The sequence below is a fragment of the Echinops telfairi genome, unplaced genomic scaffold, assembly GCF_000313985.2.
Source record: "Echinops telfairi isolate 266 unplaced genomic scaffold, ASM31398v2 ScPeMD7_7467;HRSCAF=8505_1, whole genome shotgun sequence".
Classification (NCBI taxonomy): Eukaryota; Metazoa; Chordata; class Mammalia; order Afrosoricida; family Tenrecidae; genus Echinops; species Echinops telfairi.
The window spans coordinates 15,522,815-15,543,081 of record NW_022111368.1 but is presented as its reverse complement, the minus strand read 5'-3'; the positions used below and the strand labels follow the sequence as shown (position 1 = coordinate 15,543,081).

General features: G+C 38.6%; 1 protein-coding gene across 1 annotated transcript in view; it reads left to right on the top strand.

Annotated features, from left to right (window-relative positions):
- The window catches only part of GCC2 (GRIP and coiled-coil domain containing 2), a 47,928-nt gene that overhangs the window by 25,725 nt on the left and 1,936 nt on the right, over positions 1-20,267 (top strand). The window contains exons 12-17 of the mRNA XM_004704432.2: positions 11-132; positions 1,541-1,717; positions 4,170-4,387; positions 7,451-7,645; positions 8,353-8,492; positions 10,268-10,469. Of these exons, the coding sequence (XP_004704489.2) occupies positions 11-132; positions 1,541-1,717; positions 4,170-4,387; positions 7,451-7,645; positions 8,353-8,492; positions 10,268-10,469 (1,054 nt within the window). The remainder of the gene's footprint in view (positions 1-10; positions 133-1,540; positions 1,718-4,169; positions 4,388-7,450; positions 7,646-8,352; positions 8,493-10,267; positions 10,470-20,267) is intronic.

Genomic DNA, 20,267 nt, shown 5'->3' with positions numbered 1-20,267 from the left:
ATTCTTATAGGCAGAACAAGCAGCTATAACGTCCGATTTTGAAAACTACAAAGTCAGAGTTCATAACGTGCTAAAGCAACAGAAAAACAAATCGGTGTCTCAGGCTGAATCTGAGGGAGCTAAACAAGAAAGGTAAAGCCTTAATTAAAAAAACACACATGCAGGAATATTTTTCCCAAGGCAGGTTTTCCATAAGTAGTTTGAAAATGCTGCTTTGATTCTCTTGGACTGAAATAACTTACTGACTTCACTGTGTCTCCACACAGTAACAGAAACTTCATTCCTAAGGGCCCTGAAACTCAGAATGAGGCATAAAAGCGAACAGAGAGTCCCAGATATCATTTATGAGATGTAAGCTAAATCATGTCTGAATAGGAACTGCTAAGGATCCGGGCATTAATTTGGCTAACTATTTGTTACTTAAAACATATACTCATTTCACAAAGTCTTGACCAAATTTTGGTCTGAACTTTTTTTTCTTAAAATACATTTATGATTGATGTATGTATGGATTGTGATAGGAGTTGTATGAGCCCCTAATAAAATGATTTAAAAAAAATACAATTATGAACATTTCGATTACTATTTGAATAGTATATTCTTTAATGCTTCTTTAAGCTAGCATGTAAATTTCTTTTATAACTTACTTAAAAATATACTGGGGACAAGTTAAATCGGAATCTCATAGGACTGTGTTTTCAAAGCAATTTTATATCTGACCTTCACGGTTCTAAACAGTAAAGACTAGCTGCCAGTTTATGTGCTAATGCTATTGCAGATTTTTGTTTAGGAATATTAAACATAGGGACTATAGACTGAAAAATTGTGAGATATTTTCCAAACAAATACTGAGTTCATTTTAAAGCTGAAAATTATTGGCACACTTAATGAATAAATACAAAACTGTCAGTATTTGTAAATCATCTTACAGTAATGCCCGGATTTGGGGTTAAAATTCCTTCTACTTCTTATATCTTAACCATGTGTTGTGCTAATTGTGGCAAAATTATTTGTATTTTAACTGTTTGGCCTCCAACTAGGTTTTTATTCTAAAACTGAAGAAACTTGTTCTACAGATCTGATTTTACTTTAACTTGATTTAATTTAATATTCTATAATTGTTATGTAAAAAAAATTAAACTAATCACAGTCTTATAAAACAAAGAGCCCTGGTGATGCAGTGGGCTAAGCATTGGACTCTAATCACAAAGCCAACAGTTTCAAGTCCATCTGCCTTCCTATATGAGATAGATGAGGCTGTCAACTCCTATAAAGATTTACAACATCAGAAACCCTACAGAGTCGTTCTACTCTGTCTTATAGGGTTGCTCTGTATCTGAATAGCTCACCAGCAAAGCGTTAGGGTTTAGTTAACTGTAACAAACTATCCATTCGGGTCCATGTTGTCTCTCTGAATTTCTTTGAAAATTATATTTCCTTTAGATCCCTATATAAAAATAACAAAAATATGACATTGAAAAATTAAAGGCTCACTTCTTTCAGAAGAAAACAATTTTTTAATGGCGCCTGTCTGTTTTAGGGAGCACCTGGAAATGCTGATTGACCAACTAAAAATCAAATTGCAAGATACTCAGAGTAATTTACAGATGAATGTGTCTGAACTTCAAGCATTGCAGTCTGAACACGATACCCTGCTGGAAAGGCACAACAAGATGCTGCAGGAAACCGTTTCCAAAGAGGCAGAGCTCCGGGAAAAGTAAGCCTGCTGCGGCACTAGCACTGATGGTGGCAGGCCGCTCAGTCTTTTTTTTTTTTTTTTTTTCAGAACTCCTGTGCTGTTCCATGGACTAACACGTTTGAAAATGAGAAATAGCAATTTCTAAACTCTTGGTAGCTGTTCATTCTGCCCTACAGCTCTCTCCCCAATGGTTCTTTTCTGCTTAGCATGTTCATGAACAATTAATGCTCATCTGCTGGTCCTATGTTCTGTAGCTCCTGTGACCTTCATGGCCAAGCTGTTCCTCCCCCACCCCCCCAAAAAAACAAACACTCCTGCTGTCTTACCCAAGTGTCAAATTGCAAGCATTACTTTTCTCTTTCTAGAGGAAAACATTCAAAGAGCTGCTGACTAAAAAAAGAATATGCAGTTTATCTTTGGAACTCTATCTTAAACTGGTCACATTGTTACATTTGTTAATTATATCTCATAAATTGTATGGATATAAATAGAGGCCGAATAAACAGATTTTGAAATTTGAACAACTCTAAGAAAGAAATAGGGTGGCAATATTTATTTTATCTTAGACTGAGTAAACGAGAGTTCACCGCTAAGTATCTTTCATCCAGAATGTTGGATGAATACGATATCTCAGGAATTGCTTACAACACAGACCCCATTTTATGCTAGACCCAAGTGTAAACAGTTGGATTTTTCTTGGCTTTGTAATCCACAAACAATATTTTGTAACACAAAGTATGATTGATTTCACTAAAGTAATATCAGCATTCGGTAGCCCCTGTGTGTGTATTTATGTGCCAGCAGCTCTTCTAGATGGTGTGAACAGTTCCTAACGCTTCGGGCTAAGACTTCTCTGTCCCACCTCTCCCTAAACTATTAAAATCTCATGCTATCTATGTTATCTGTGCCCTGGCATGAATAGGCTTTTCTTTCTGTGCATTCTACTTTTTAGCCATGTTTAAGATTTACACCTTCTCTCTAAGAAGTTAGCTTGAGATCATAAAACCACTCCAGAGGAATGTGGTAGTTAGGCTTGTCAGCCAATGTTGGCATTAACCAGAGGAGGGCAGCTAATATAAACAGCCTGCAAGCACGGAATGAGAGCAGTGACCTTCCATTGGTGCCTTTGTGCTGGTTCCAGATGTGGGAACTGAGAGTTTAATTTTCAAGTAAAACATTTAGAAGTGATACTGACAGCTCCTGAAAACTAAAAGCCTGGCCCTGGCACTAAATGTAACTTTTTGCTTTGTACAAAAATCTTGTAGTGAGTGCCGGCGGTACTTCTTTGACAAGAGATTTTGGTAGCTAGTGTACAACAAACTGCTTACCCAAAAAATGCATGTACAAAGAGCAGCATTACATGAATATTCTCTAAAATCATTCATTATTATGAACTTGACAATTTAAGATAAGTTTTCTAAAGTCTCATATTTGCATTGCATATCTCCTTCCTGCCACAAAACCTTTTTTAAAACCTGTGTGTGATTCATGTGTGTAATGCATAGGATGGGATCTTGCACAGTGTTTACTCCTGAGGTTGGGAGTTTTCACTGGGCCGGCCTGGGAGGTGATGGGAGTAGAGGTGCGGGACATAGGTAAAGGGGCGGGCTTCACTTTTTCCTTTTTTTCTGTATTGTTTGGCTTTTTTGAGAATGTGCTTGTTGATCCCTTCGGTAAACAAGGAGGAAGAAAAGAGTATTTTTATCCAAACCAAGCATAAGACATCAGTACTACAAGTAAACCATTAAAAGTAGTCGTTCCCAAATTGTAGTTCCATTAATGAGTGTCAGGCTGACAACATAAAAGTTACATAGGAAATTGCTGAAAGCAGCCATCCCTGAAACCACGTGAGAAGGTTCTCAATCAGTAGCTCCAGGATGAGCACTCAATAGCTATGTTATTCCCGTGGTTCAATACTGTGGCAAGATTTGGAAACAACTTTCACGGTTCGTTTTAATTGATATGGAAATAGTTTCTCTTTGAGGCGTCCCTTATGAATCAAGTGTTTGCTATTTCCAGGATATGGAGAGAGACTGTAGCCATACATTTTTTTGCTTTTAAACCATACATTTGTATGAACTACCCTATAAGTTGACTTGAAGACATGGACTAATTTAAACTATATTCTCTTTATGCGTTAAGTATAGTCCTATTTTCTGTTAAACTATAAAAGGAGTCCCTCGTTGGAATGACCGAACCATTTGTGAACCAAGGTTCCTCTTCTGAACCGTTGCTCTTTTGATACACACAAACAAACATATTTGAAGTAGATGGTAAGCAGTGTCAATTCTCCCAAGGTGGTTCACAATGAGTACAAATACAGATGTAAAAAGGGAAGTTAATTTACACCAGTAGTGAATGCCTTGAGACATTAGATCTTAAGTCTCTAGTAGAACCTGGTTAAGAAAGGCTGAATTAGCGTGAAACATTGAAAGTTGCTGAGCTGCTACGATGTTTCTCTCATCCTCAGGTTGTGTTCAGAACAATCAGAGAACATGACATTGAAGTCTGAACATGTACACACTGTGAATCAGCTCACGTCCCAGAACGAGGTCCTTCGCAGCAGTTGGCGGGACCAGGTGCGACATTTGCAGGAGGAGCACAGAAAGACCACAGAGACTCTGCAGCAGCAGCTCTCCAAGGTGGAAGCACAGCTTTTCCAGCTCAAGAGTGAGCCTACCACAAGAAGTATGTATGTGCGCAGGGAAGTCTTTGTCGTGTATGTTTTTGTGTATTTATGACACAGGAGCTCGTCAAATTTTTTTTTTTAATCTTCACAAATTCTTAACAATATAGACATTTTACTAGCCAGTTTTGATTCTGTAATTAATTAATTAATGACTTTGGCCTTCTTATTGGGAATAACCCCTTCTTGATTTTACGTAGTGGCAGTCTATATAACAACCTCTTAGAATTCTGATTTGCTTGTAGTTATTACCCTTCCAGTAAAGGAGTATTTACTTTTATTGGACTTAGACACCTACTTCTGTCAGTCTCATGATGTGTCCCAATTTGCTTTCTAATTGGAAGCATTAGTGAGAGATCAAATGACTTCTAAACACTGAAGCAGCACTGAATTTGTAGAATGTCTTGACTAAAACAGCTACTTCCCTTTGGAATGCATAATTACATGGGTGCTTATTCATATCCAATGTCTTCCATTCTGCTTCCAGGAAAAGATGTCAGCCAACAGGAGGCTGTATTGTAATAGTTAATAGTAAATCAATGGGTAATTCTTTACCCTCGAAATTGTCACTTGGGCAGTGACAGCTGCATCCCTTGGCAGGGTCTGGAGCCAGCTTCACTTATATGCTAAGAATCAACAAAGAAAGTAGCTGGTAAAACACAGATTGCACAAGAGATTTTAATCTAGGAATTAGCAATGGAATGTGGAAGAATCAATGCTTGTGCTGGGGAAGGAGAGGGTGATGGCTGGAAAAAGAGCCAGGGTAGCAACTCCATGGACTAGAAAAGAAGTGGAATTTGAAGCTAAAAATCGACATTTGGATTCTGGTGCTTACCTATGAGACTCTGGGCAAGGTCATTTAATTTCTCTGAACTTTAGCTTTCTTGAGATTAAGTAATGTATTATTTGTAAGTGTCTTCTAAGTCTTAAATCCCTATGTAACTGTTCATTATTAGCAAGCAGGAAAACATTTCCCAAGAAATATGATCAATTACTTAGCTCCCCTGAATTCTGCACTCATACCATCATAGATGAGCAATGAGTGGGCTGCAGGTATTCCTCCCAGAGAAAGAACGTCAGTGCACATGACCAACAAGGACTTCTAGTACACAAGTTTCAACAAGTGTGTGAAAAGTGTGCAGTGATCTCAAATACCTAATCCTCAAAATAACTAGATTCTAGTTTTAGAAATTCTTCATATTTAGCCACAGTATGGTTCTCTACTCTAAATTAATAAAACTGAATAATACCGTCTTAAGAACTCTGTGTTACTGTGTGAATTCATCTTGTGTGCCATACACTGTGGAGTCACTTTCAACTAATGGCAGCCCGTGTCACAGGGTCTTCCGTAGGTTTGATTCTACAGCCCAGATTGCTAAGTGTTTGCTCTCACAGAACAGCTGGTAGGTTTGAACTGCCAATATTTGGGTCAGCAGCCAAGCACTTACCTGTTTCATCACAGGTCTCCTCCTTATGGAGCTAATAGTGATAGGTAGATTGATGTTAAAATTACTTATACGATTAAAAGTTCACTGGGTAAGTTTTTAGACTTCTTTTTTTTAAATCATTTTATTGGGGGCTCGTACAATGCTTATTGCAATCCATACATACATACATCGTGTCAAGCACATTTGCACATTTGTTACCCTCATCATTCTCAAAACATCTGCTTTCCACTTGAGCCCCTGGCATCAGTTCCTCACTTTTTTCCCTTCCCTCCCTATTACCCCCTCCCTCATGAACCCTTGATAACTTACAAGTCATTATTATTTTGTCGTATCTTACACTGTCCAGCGTCTCCCTTAACCCACTTTTCTGTTGTCCATCCCCCAGGGAGGAGGTTATATGTAGATCCTTGTAATCGGTTCCCCCTTTCTACCCTACCTTCCCTCCACCCTCCCAGTATCACCACTCTCAGCACTGGACCTGAGGGGTTCATTTGTCCTGGATTCCCTGTGTTTCCAGTTCACATCTGTACCAGTGTGCATCCTCCAGTCCAGCTGGATTTGTAAGGTAGAATTGGGATCATGATAGTTATGGGGAGGAAGCAGTTAAGAACTAGAGGAAAGTTGTCTGTTTCATCATTGCTACACTGCCCTCTGACTGGCTCATCTCCTCCCGGAGACCCTTCTGTAAGGGGATGTCCAGTTGCCCACAAATGGCCTTTGGGTCCCCACTTTGCACTCCCTTCTCATTAACAGTGATGAGATAATTTGTTCCCTGATGCCTGATACCTAATCCCTTCTACACCTCGTGATCACACAGGCTGGTGTGCTTCTTCCCATGTGGACTTTGATGCTTCTGTGCTAGATGGCTGCTTGTTTACCCTCAAACCTCTAGGACCCCAGACGCTATATCTTTTGATAGCTGGACAACATCAGCTTTCCTCACCACACTTGCTTATGCCACCATTTGTCCTCAGCGATCATAGCGGGAAGGTGAGCACACAGTGATATGGTTTTCCGTTCTTTAATGCCTGAAACCTGATCCCTTTGACACCTTGTGATCACACAGGCTGGTGTGCTTCTTCCGTGTGGGCTTGGTTGCTTCTCAGCTAGATGGCCGCTTGATTATCTTCAAGCCTTTAAGACCCCAGATGCTATATCTTTTAATAGCTGGACACCATCAGCTTTCTTCACATTTGCTTATGTACCCATTTGTCTTCAGCAATCATTAGACTTCTTTTTATAATATATACTATATGCTTTTTCAAGGAGCCCTGGTGCCATAGTGGTTATACATCAGGCTGCAAGGTTAGCAATTAGAAACCACCAAGTACTCTTTGGGAGAAAGATAAGGCTTTCTACTCCAGTAAATAAAGAGTTAGTCTCAGAAGCCAACAGAGGCAGTATACCCAGTCCCATGGGGTGGCTAGGAGTTGGAATTGACTCGATGTCAATGAGTTTGGTTTGGCCTCTATATACTTTTTCAGCTATTCCGTTTCCCTTCTTATCATTTAATACCCTAGAATGGTTTTAATTTTGTTATGTGTCCCTGTTAAGATTGAATCCCTCGGTTTTAACAGGCTCACCTCACATGTTTCCTTTTAAAAATAATTTTAACAGGCCCAGCCTCTTCACACCAACCTTTGAAGAACCTTCGAGAAAGGAGAAACACAGACCTTCCCCTTCTGGACATGAATGCTGTAACCAGGGAGGAAGGAGAAGGAATGGAGACAACTGACATTGAGTCTCTATCTTCCAGCAGCACTTACACACAATCTTTAGAGCAGCTACTTAATTCTCCTGAAACGAAACTTGGTATGTTCCTTTTTGTCTTTTTTTTTTAAACGTTATTTCCTTATTTAATTTTGCCGTATTACATAATAAATGTTACCCCAAATTATAAATGCTTTCGTGGTTCTCTCCAACTACGTTTCTTTCAGTGTTCTTGCCCTAGTCAAACGTAAACTTTAAAGTGTTTTTTGTTTCTGGTTTTTGTTTTTGTTTTGTTTTAAAGACAAGCATTTTTCAAAGGAGAATGCTAGGTTTGCTCTAGTCTTGAGCAACAAATCAGCAGTTGGAGTTCTCGATTGCTGGGTGCTGTTGAGTGGATACTAACTTATGGCATGTGAGCAGAGTGGAGCTGCCTGCCCCTAGGGCATCCTTTATGTAACCTTTATGGCAGCAGATTTCCAGGTTTGCTCCCTGCAAGGACTGGCAGGGTTGAACCATCCAACTTTTCAGTTAGCAGCTGAGCACTTAAATGTTGTCCCACCAGGATTCCTGGGAAAGTTCTATAGCAATAGAAAACAATAATAAGTAGTGTAATAATAACAAGTGTTATAAACTCTTCTTTCACCCTTCCAACAAACTGACAATTCCACTTTATTCCTTTGTCTTACTAAATATTTTTAATTTTCATCTCTAATGATTACTAATGATCCCAGTTCAAGAAGAATCTATTTGTCATTCTTCTGTTTCCTCTCTAACTCTGAAAATGGATTATTTGAACAAATATGTGACAGAGCCTCCTCTGTGGCATGCTGAATTTACCAAAGAAGAGTTGGTTCAGAAACTCGCCTCTACCACCAAAAGTACTGATCATCTAAACGGGCTGCTTCGAGAGACAGAAGCTACCAATGCAATTCTCATGGAGCAAATTAAGGTAAATTCAAAATTCCTAACCTCCCAGAAAATACTGTACACTGATTTGATTCTGGTTTGTTTTACCCTTCTTCCCCCCACTTGAAACCCCTGGTTTAAAAATTCACATTTCAGGTGCTTCCATAACACCCTGATTATTTATAATATTAGACTACTGGTGGAAGAAGATTAATTGCTTTTCTTTCTAATACGTAACTACTATTTTAATGCCAACTTTTTCTAAGAACCTCTGTCATAAATAGATGAGTACAAGTCATTGTAACCGCATACACTTAAATCAAACTATAAATAGGTGTGAGTCCTTACAAAGGAGCCACAGTGGGACAGTGGCCAAGCACTGCTGGCCAGATCAGTTTGGGCTCACTAGCAACATCACAGGAGCAAAATGTGGTGGTCTGCTGGTGGACCTCGAGCCTTGGACGTCCTTTGGAGCAGTTCTACCCTGTCCTTCAGGGTGGAAATGACTCAGAATTGATTCAACAGCAGTGGGTCATAGATCTGAAATTATGAAGGTAAAGTCACTTAAAACTTAAATTATTCAGCTGTTGTTTATGGCAGTAAACTACTTGTTTACTGGTTGCCAGTAGAGATGACAAATGAATGTAAGAGGTTTTCCCTATTTAAAGTAAATGTCAGAAACCTCTAAGGGGAAAAGATAAAACCCTCTAGGAAGAAGGTCAGTTGAGGATTGGAGGATTACTCGAGATGTTTTCAACCCCTGGTTCTCTTATAAACCACATCTCAGAGTACAGTTATACTCCTTATTGAGCAATTCGCATGTGCCATGCTTGTCATGCATTTGATTTAATCATCATTATCCTGTTTAAGAGAAAACTTGAAGCTGATAAATGGTGGGGCAAAATTCAGACCATGCTGTTCCAAGTAGATTTGCCCTACCTCTGTGCCAATTAATGTTTCTGTTTTATTTTGTTTTAATGCTGAAGCACTTTAAAGAAAATTAAAAGGCATTGTGACATCTCACTAGTAAACACTTTACTATGCATCTTACAGAATTACATTTTCATACAGTCAAAAAATAACATCATACCTAACTAGCCCCGTGAACCCAAATGACTATCTAAATGTTGCATATGCATTCACTTCCTCCTATCTTATACCTAATTGTCACCTTTTTAAATTACCACTGTTTTTATGAGTCAGAGTTAGGCAGCATTCCTTGACCTAACCTAAAATGGAACCTAAAAAATGTAATAGTCTATAAAAACCAGAAACCAAACTCACTGCCAAATAGTGGAGTCTTACTCATAGTGGCCTGGGAGATAGAACTGCCCTGTGAGTGTCTGAAACTTCCGGAGCAGGCAGCCCCCGTCTTTCTCCCTCACTGTGTTCAGTGGTATTGAGCTGCTGACTTTACGGCTTGCATCCAACATATAACCACTGTGCCACCAGGGCTTAGGGAACAGTCTACAGAAATAAAACAACAGGAAATCTAACTTCACTTGAGCATCTTCCTTTTTCATGTCATCCTTTTGGCACATTGACCCATTTTGAGGAGGGTTTAGTTGTCGTTTGTCTAACCGACTCTGACCTTTGCTTATGTTAATGTGCTGATGTTTATTTTGTAAGCATGATTTGACTGGGCACATCTTAATTACTGGTGGTTTCAGCACAGACAGGAGTGGGGTTCATGGAGGATACAGATGTTCGCTGTAGCCCGTTTTCAGATTCTCTCTCAGATCTTTTTGGTAGGATTCAAGTCTATTTTGTTCACCAGAATTCCAGTAACCTATTTTCAACTCATTTTTCTCACATCAGCTTCTCAAAAGTGAAATAAGAAGATTGGAAAGAAATCAAGAACGAGAAAAGTCTGTCGCTAACCTGGAATACTTGAAGAATGTCTTGCTGCAGTTCATCTTTCTAAAACCAGGTAGTGAGAGAGAACGGCTTCTTCCTGTTATTGATACAATGTTGCAGCTCAGTCCGGAAGAAAAAGGGAAACTGGTTGTAATTGCTCAAGGTAAGTGAAAAGAATCTCAAGAGTATTTTTTACATCACACTACCTGCTGTATTTAAAATTGAGACTTTGTCTCTATACGTGGTTATAGTCTTTTTCACAACCCTAGGACTTTTTAAACTGTAACATTTGCTCTTTTGTTGGCATGTGCCTCTCCTGTTTCAGCTTTCTTCTTACATCCCACTCCAAAATAGTCTAGGAGCAACGGAGAGTTAGGACTTCAGCCTTGGTCCATGTCTAAACCACACTCACTGCCACCGAGTCGATCCCAACTTTTAGTGAAGCCATGTAAGGTTTCTGAGGCTGGAAATCTTCACAGGAGCAGACAGCCTCATCTCTCTCCTGGCAGGGCCGTATCTAGCTGTCCTTTTTCCCCAGTTGAATTCAGCGCTGTGTGAGGTTTATATCAGCAGTGCTACGACAACAGGTTTGCTTATGGGGGTGGGCAATGTCAACTAGATTTAATATGGTGATTTCATAACTTTAAAGCGCTTCACATTTGATGATCACATTTCATTATTTCAAACTGCATCATAAGGATAGTTTTATTTTTCAATGTTTTTATTACTGATAACTGAGACAAACAGAGAATATTATAATGAACCTGTGTATAACTAAACAATTTTCAATTCACAGGCCATTTTGTTTCATCGAGCAATTTTTTGTTAGGAGTAGGGCAGAACTAGAGATATGAAAGTAAATCCCATGCATCTATCATCTTGATTATTGCAAAAATGTCTTCTTATAAGATCCTAAATTGGTTTCACACGTTGCTTTTGGTTAATGTATTAGGCTTTTTTTTACAACAGTTTTAATGGCATATAATTTACATATCATAACAGTTCAATTTTAAAAAGACAAAAGCCTTCCTGCCATTGAGTCCGTTCTAACTCCTAGTGACCCTTTAGAACAGGGGACAACTGCCCCTATGGGCTTCTGAGACTGTTTATGGGAGGAGAAAACTCTGTCTTTCTCCTGAGGAGCGTCTAGTTGTTTCAAACTGCAAACTTTTCAGATCACAACCCAACACATCCCTACTACGCCATCAGAGCTCCCTATACAATTCAGTAGTTTTATTATATTAAGAAGAGCTGTACAATCATCACCACAAATCAGTTTTAGAATGTTTGTTTAAGATGTTTGTGTTTCTGGTTTTTGATCTGTAATAATTCTGTGCCCCTTTTTAAATATACAACTTACTTGTTAAACTGTTAGTTTTGTTGTTGTTGTTTTTCTTTTTAATCATTTTATTGGGGGCTCTTTCAGCTCTTATCACAATCCCTACATCCATCCATTGTATCAAGTACATTTGTACATATGTTGCCATCATCATTTTCCAATACATTTTCTTTCTACGTGAGCCCTTGGTGTCAGCTCATTTTCCCCCCTCACACCCTCCCTTAAGAAACTGATAGTTTGTCATATAGCATGTCTTGTAGTCTTGATTCAGCACTTAGCATGTTCTAATATTGACAGTAAATTGGAATTTAGATCTCTGACCCAGATAAGAGTGGAGGGGGCCAAGTACTCTACAGGTGGTGGTTGTGAACTTTCTGACATCACACCAGTAGACAGAAAATGTTTGGTTGCCCCACTCTGAATGTTGCTATAACTGAGCAGCAGTGTATTCAGTTGTCATGATCACAGTTTAGAGTAATTTTTACAAATAGAAAAATGTATAATAGATCCTTATGTTCCCTGTCACCTAAATCCCGCAACTATCAACATACTGTAAGTCTTGTTTAATTTTTTCCCAAAAATAAACCTTTTCCTTTTTTTTGGACTATATTAAACCGTAGCAGATATCATGTAATTTTATTTTTAAATGTGTCATGTAAAATCTAAAAAATGGAAAAAAGTTTAGACCAGCTCCACAAAGGTAGTAATATTCCACTAATGTCTAATTCCTAGCCCATTTTTATTTATAGGTCCATATTTATCCATTTAATGTAGCTATATCTCATTTTCTTTTTACTTGAGTTTTCAAATTGTGATTCAAATAAATCTTACATATTAAATTGGAGATTTTTTTATCGCTTCTCAGCCTTTTGGTTAAGATCTCAAGTGTAGAGATTTTAAAATATTTAAGAGGCAAAATGGTATCCTGTACTTCCTTTTATTGAGTCTCACTTATTTGTCAAAGAAACCAATTGTTTGTCCTATAAAAATTTTCTACAATCTGGATTTACCTGATTGTCTCAATCAGTTGGTACTTTAACTATAAATCCTAACTAAACTGATGATTTAGCAAGTGATCCTCAAAATGAGCAGGTGTCAGTATAACCTGGCGCACCTGTTAAACCAGGTTGCTGATCCTGCCCTCATTTCTGAGTTAATCCATTTTGAATGGAACCCAGGAATTAGTATTTTTACCTAGATTGCAGGTAATGCTGATGCCTCTGACTTTACTTGAGATTTCCTTATTTAGGGTTCTTACTTTGTTTTTTACAAGAATCCTTCATAAACAGTGCTTTAAAAAAAAGTCTGGAGTCGTGGTTTCTTTAAATATGTTTAGTAACAGTACATCTTTCTAATGATCAGAGAGGAGTCCACTTAACATTGATAGTGAGTTCAGTACTGCTAAACATAGGGTACATTACCGTAGCCACATAGCAGTTTTTATCAGAAGGTCCAAAATAAGAATACATGATGTACATTTTTAACCATGTATTTATTCTAAATTATTGAATTTGCTTTTAAGTACGATATTTATTCTAGATCTGGAATAGCTAAAACTTTTTGTTATAAAATGGATCGAAACTTCAGAAAGAGTATGTGTATTTTTAAATTAGAGCGTAGTTACTAGTAAGCTTAGCAGTATGATCTCAAAAATAACATTGCCAGTAGGTCTCATTTTAAAAGACCAACTTGTTTATAATGTAATGTAGCTAATGCCTAACTGACTCCTGTAAATCCAAGTTCATTGACTAAAGATCTTAAAGGCACAAACTTGAGTCCTAACAGCAACTGTTTAAAATAATTCTACAAAAGATATATCAAAAAATTCATTGTTGTGATAGTGGTGTGTGCCAGGTCAGTGTGCATAGTGACCCGATGTGACGGAGCAGAACTGCCCCTTAGGGTCTTGTCAGCTGTGGGCTGTACAGGAGCAGGTCCTTTCTCCCGTTATCAGTCTGCTCCTGAGTCGTTAGGTTAGCAACCAGGCTCAGAACCTTTTCCTACCAGGGTGCCTCAGAGTTCATTAGACACCCAGAAGTCTGCAATGTGGTTTTACTATACAAAAAAACCACACACACATAAAATTTAAATTATTTTGCCCTTTAAAGGTTATTTACTTATCTGAGCATACAAAAGAACATGTAAAAAATAAAAGCAGTCGTGGTTCAGTGGTTCCGAGCAGATTTTAAAATGGCTTGATTTGGATGGGGCATGGTTCCTTTTCTTAAAATTCAAGTTCTTTTTCCAATGGTTTTATTGACAAGAAATTTACATATCATGCAATTCTTTTTTTTTTTTTTCAGTTCAAGGACTGTTGGCCTTTAGGAGTGTTTTCCGGTCGAGTCTGATGGGGTGCCAAGCCCTGGCCCCAGAGTCTAGTTTTGGTATTCCCTGGGGACTCCATTGCTCTGTTCCCCTTGCTGTTCTGTTGCACGCCCTTAGTGTTTTGCCTCCATGTGGTGGGATCAGATCCGGTGCAATTCCCACAGTGTCTCCAGTGTTGTCTCCTCATATCATTCAGTAGTTCAGTCATTCAGTCATATCACAGAGAATTGTACATTCATGCCCACATGAATTTTAGAGTGCTCACCCCCCCCCACCTCCCCCGCACTCCCATCGCCTTTGGTGATGTATGGAATCACAGTCTGTTCTAGTGCTCCCTTCCCTGACCCATCGTCCTTAGTTACTTACTCCCGAAACCCCCTTTCCCTCTCTGTCTTCCGCCCCACCCCCACACACCCCCTGTATCCCCTTGTATCCATATTATCATGATGCATCCACTCCTCCTGTGCTTCATAGCTGGGAGACCCAAAAGAAAACAATTTAAAAATCACGCTAAGGTGATAAGGGTAAACACATAATAGTACACAGACAAAATTACTAATAATGCATAAGAAGGAAAAGAACCCCAGCAATAATTAAAAAGCCAGGGAAGAAGATATTTGCACCAGAACAAACTCAGGTTGAGTCCATGGGGTGGTCAACTGTCCAAGTGTCGTGTTCAGTGCAGCGCCATCAAGATGTCAGTGGTCTCTGCCTGATAGTAACGCTGATTGAGACTCTTGCCTGTGGCGAGAACAGGTGTACCAGCGGCTCAGTCTGACTAGATACTCTGCAGATGGGTTTTGCTCCCACCGTCCCCCATGGCCTCCACACACCGGGCGTTCATCATCTTTGCTCCGATGCTTTTCTCCTCACTACAGTCAAGTTCTGTATTAATAGAAATCTTAAACTGGAAACATTGAGGGGAATTAATCTAGAATTCAGCATGAGAAGCAAAAAGGCAGGGATGGGGGACAAGATGGAAGACACGTGACATATTTAATAATTAAAGTTCTAGAAGGAAAATAAAAATATTGAGACAGACATTATTTGAAGAAAGTGACTAAAAAAGTTTTCTGAATTGTTAAATTATATCAGTCTGCAGGTCCAAAAAGCCCAATAAAATTTCAAGCAAGTTATTGAATTGGCAAATGTACTATAATTGTTAATAATTGTTAAAACTCAAGTAGAATAATTAAAATGTCCCTTATGATTGCATTAAGATGAAACTGTAAGGAAGCAGAAAAAGACTAAAATCTTAAAAGCCATCAATGAATAAAAGGCATTTCCTCATTCCTTTTAAGAAGTAATAGATTTAAAATGGACTTTTTAATAGGAGTGATGGGTATTTTCATTGTGGTAAAAGCAATAACTGCCAACTGTGTGAAAATATTTTTCATGATACTTTCTTTAAAACTTTATAAATTCCCTGTATTGAGAATTTTAAATCATGTACTTGAAACCCACATTAAGTTTACCAAGTGCAGATGCAGGCAGGAATGCCATACAAAGGAAGCTAGTAGAAACATGAGCCTTCGGCCTCCCTTGTCATAACAGAGGCATTTCAGTACCAAGACCCTGATAATAACAAGCATTGCACATATGTGGATGCAGGAAAAGGAGCAGGTCAGAAAGCCACTCTTCCTGACACTGAAGAAAATGTGGGAACATTAGAATTAAAAACACCAGTACCTCTTGACTACTTCGTCTCCTTGGAAGCAATGTTTCACAATCTGTGGTTTGTGTAGAGGTTATAACAGCATTTTTCAAATGCATCTTGAATCACTACGTGAAACAAAATGCCTTACATTGCAGCATTAGTCCCAAAACTCTTAACCAAGTTGAGACAGCTAATAAGTATAGATTGCTCCTCTGCCTGTCATGAAAATGTTCATAGCAGAGCCCAGCACAGTTCAAAGATCATACCTTTCTTTCTACGTAAGAAGCAACTTGTGGTAAATCAGCTCTGCTTCTCCAAATAAGTTAGAGCCACATGGTACTTCTCTCTGAGAGTTGTAATCTCAACTTTGCTGCTCATGCAAGAGCTAAAAGTGCCTTCTGTGCTGCTTTACCTGTGCAGCTAGGTGAAACTTTACAGAAGTGTCTATGGTTACCAATTAGAAAACACTTAGGCCAAGGTCTAGTCATATTTAGAAGCAAACAGAAAACAACAGCCAGTATGACACTAGAAAGAGACTGCTGGAAGTGCTTTCTCCCTCATTATCTGCAGAAGAGCAGGAAGCGAATGCCCATCCACATGCCACTCTGAGTGCCTGATTGAATTTGCTGAGGACATAGGACCTTATCGAGAGAGAGCAGCCACTCAGGGCAGGAGCAAATGCAGACTATCTGTCCACAAAGAGATAATCGTTGCCAGTAGCAGAATAGTGTCCTACCACACTTGAAAATGCAGCTGAATTCTTACTGTGTCATAAGTCTTACACTTCAGTGAATGCCACCCATTCAATGTGAACAATCTGCGTTTCAGTTTAGCGGTGATTACAGCCATCAGACTCGCATTCTTGAGAACAAGGCCAACTCCTGTTAGCGGGGAAGACATAGTGGCCAGGTATCCACCCAGCCTCCCTAAGGAACATCTCTTCCTCCAGCTTTGTGGCAGTGTGGATCCATGCAAACGAGAAGGATTATGACCTGTGGTTTTTTTTTTAACTATATGAATTAGGTAAAAGTTTACAGAGCAGATCATAGCTTTTACATTCAACAATTCATACATATTTTGATTCAGCTCATCCCTTGCATTCCCTTCAAAGCATCCTCACTTATCCCACTTCCTCCTTGTATTCCGTTTCCATGCCTCCTGCTTGCTTAACCCTCTGTTCTCTGTCCTTGGCAAATGCTGCCTGTTTTTCACTTAAATGCTTGATTATCCTAACACAGAGGTGAGTTCCGTTCCAGACCTGAAGGGTGACTAAAGGCCATGGTCTTGGAAACCCCACCAGTCTCTGGATTAGGACTCAGTCTTGCTTGCAGACCTCTCAGCTTGCACTCTTTGATGAAGCCAGCTGCCGTGTGGCAAGGAACTGAGGCAGCCCCAGTCAGTGTCTGCTACTCAGACAGAATCTCATGCATGTAAAACATTCAAAATGGAGAACCTCTTTCTGTAGCTTACAAGCCATTTTTATATCTTTTTCTAGTAGCATCTGGTTTGATTAGTGTATTAGTTATGTATTGCTGCATGACAAATTGCTATAAATTTAGCAACTTAAAATAATCCACCGTTTCACCGTTTCTGTGGGTCACGAATTCTGAAGTACCTTAATAAGTTCTTCTCTCTCATGGTCTTTCACAAGGCTGTAACTAAGGTGTTGGCTAGGACTGGGTTTTGTTTTGGGTTTTTAATTTTAATAGTTTTATTGATAGATAATTCACATATCATACAATTCAATGGCTTATCCATACTTAAAAAGAGCTGTGCTCAATCCATTTTAGAACATTTTCTTTCTTGTACTCATTATTAGCTCCCCATTTTCCCCTAGCCCCCTGCCTTCACCCCAAGAAACTCAATCCAGTTATTATCTCTGGATTTCAGGCTGAGGTTTTTTTCTAAAGGCTTCAACAGAGAGAGATTGATGTCCAAGCTCACATGGTAGTTGGCAGAATTCAGTTGCTTGAGAACTGAACTCGGCATTTGCTGTGCTGTCCTGTCTCCATTGCTAGCTTGATTCATATATGTGAAAATGCAGATGGGGGTCTGGTAACACGCATACCAGCTTAATGATGGCTACCTTCATTAAACTTCCCATTACCTTCTCCTGAGAAGGAGAAGGGGGGCAAGCATTGACATGTAATGACATATTCCTTCTTTATTGTTGTTGTTTAATGGGTGTAGAAATTCAGAAAGGAAAAAGTAAGGATGCCCTTTCTGAAATTGTTTTGAAGTTCTAGAATTTCTCTATAAACTTTCAAACTACTACACGGATATATTTCTGTGGATCATAATGTACTTATAAAATACAAAACAATATAACCACTTTGGAAGAACTTGGCAGTTTCTTTTAAAATTACACATATACTCATAAACAATCCCACTCATTATATACCCAGGAGAAATTTAAAACCTATGTTCACATAAAAGCCTGTGCACTGTTATTGTTGTTGTTGTTGTTGTTGTTAGGTGCCAACTAGTTGGTTCTGACCCATAGTGGCCATTTGTACAACAGAGGCCAGCCTCACAATTGTTCTTATGCTTGAGCCCAGTGTCCATCCTGCCTGTGGAAGTTCTTCCTCTTTTTTTGCCTGTAGCTATACCAAGCAAATATATCTTCACACCTTGTGGATATACCAAAAACCACACAACGATACTCTTAAAATATGAAATATATCCCCAAAAGATACTTTTAGTTTAAAACCTGTGAGCATTGAACCTGTGAAGGCAGCAAGTGGAGTAAGGAGGGCTCCTGGGGAGTAGACTCGGGTAAAGGGACCTGATAGCAAGGTGCTCGAGAAAGAAGTGAATGTTTTAAAACTGATTGTGGTAACAGTTGTACAATACTGCTTGAGATGATTGAACTATAGAATAATATAATAGCTATGTTAGCTTCCAATAAAATGAATTTGAAAAGTAAATAAATACCTTAGCTTTTTAAAAATAAAAAATCTGAGAACCATTTTTCTAGCAGCTTTATTTTAAATTATTAATACCAGAAAAAACCAAATATCCATCAGGTTATAGGTGAATAATCTATCATGCAGCTTAGAGTGGACTACTCATCAGCAATTCAAAGGGATAACTGCTGATGCACATGCAACACCATGTGGACCTTAAAGGCCGTGTGCTGAGTAAATGGAACCCTCTTGATTGTGTTTACATGACATCTGGGGAAAGGCAAAATGACACGCAAGAAAATGGATCCATGATTGGCAAGCAGTCAGACATGTTAGTTAACAAAATGGCATGACATTTCTTTTGAGTTGGTGGAAATGTTCTCTTTCTTGGTTGGAGGTGTGGTACACAAATAGGCATTTGTCAAAACTCATAAAATTATATACCGAAACGCGATTCTTATAAAAGTTTTATTGTGAATTGGGCGAAGATTTACAGAACATAATCAAGTTTTTCTTACTCTCTTATTTATTTTATTTTTTATAAATCATTTCATAGAGGGCTCTTGCAGTTCTCATAACAATCCATGCATCAATTATATCAAGCACGTTGGTGCATATGTTGCCTTCATTCTTTTCAAAACATTTTTTTTCTACTTGAGCCCTTGGTATCAGCTCCTCTTTTTTCCCTCCACAGCCCTCAGATGATCAATTTTACGTTCAAGAGTTCATACACATCTTGTTTCCTCTCGTGGACTACAATACCTTCAATGTAGTCATTATCCCACTTCCAGTTCTCCTGTTTCCATTCCTCCTCTCTCACTGACAACCTGTACTTTGTCCTTGGCATCTGTGCTGCCCTTTCGACCTTCAAACAGGTCAGGGTTACCATCAGTTAAACAAACTTGACTTTAAAATGAGTTACAAAATGCGTTCTTTTTGGTTTGATTTGGTTTATTTTTTTAGATTTGCCATGAATCTAAGGTTTTTAGATGCTGCACTAAGTTATACAAAGGGTTCTACTTTAAGTGAATGCTTAAAAAAAACCAACAAACCTTGTCATGAAACTTAGTTGTACTAGGAACTTTATTTGGGAATTATGTAATAAAAATATATAACTATTCAAAAGTAGACTAGATTCATAGCATCAAAGTGTGATGGAAGAGGTTTGTATTTTAGAATGGTGATTCTATTCCTTATGGTCCGTACTATTAAGGAAGACCAGGAGCCCCGGTGGCATACTGGACGGCTGAAAGGGCAGGACAGTTTCTCCCAAGGCAGGGGGTTAGGAAGTGAAGAGGAATGCAGTTGGAAGCACAGGGAGGAAACGGCCATGGTAGGGGGTAGTTACTTTGAGAAGATTCAACTGGATAAATGGAAACAATGTGTATAAATTCTTGAATGCAAAACATTTGCTATGCTGTGTAAAGTATTACCTAAATCACAATAAAAAGTTTTGTGTTTTAAGTTTTACAGCCTCAGATACCCTCCATAGTGTCACCATGGCTCCGGATGGACTTAATGGCAGTGGATTCCGGGTTGTTGTGGATTTGGGTTTTGTTTTGTTTTATTTTGGTTTTGGTTCTGTTAACATCGTTTATTTGTAAAGAAACATTTTTCAGCTAAGAAATTAGACCTAATTTTAAAATTGAAATTAGAATTATAGCTAATTGTTTATTCATCTGAAACCAGTTTTAGATTATGCCACATTGAATACCATTTCATCGTTTATTTTTT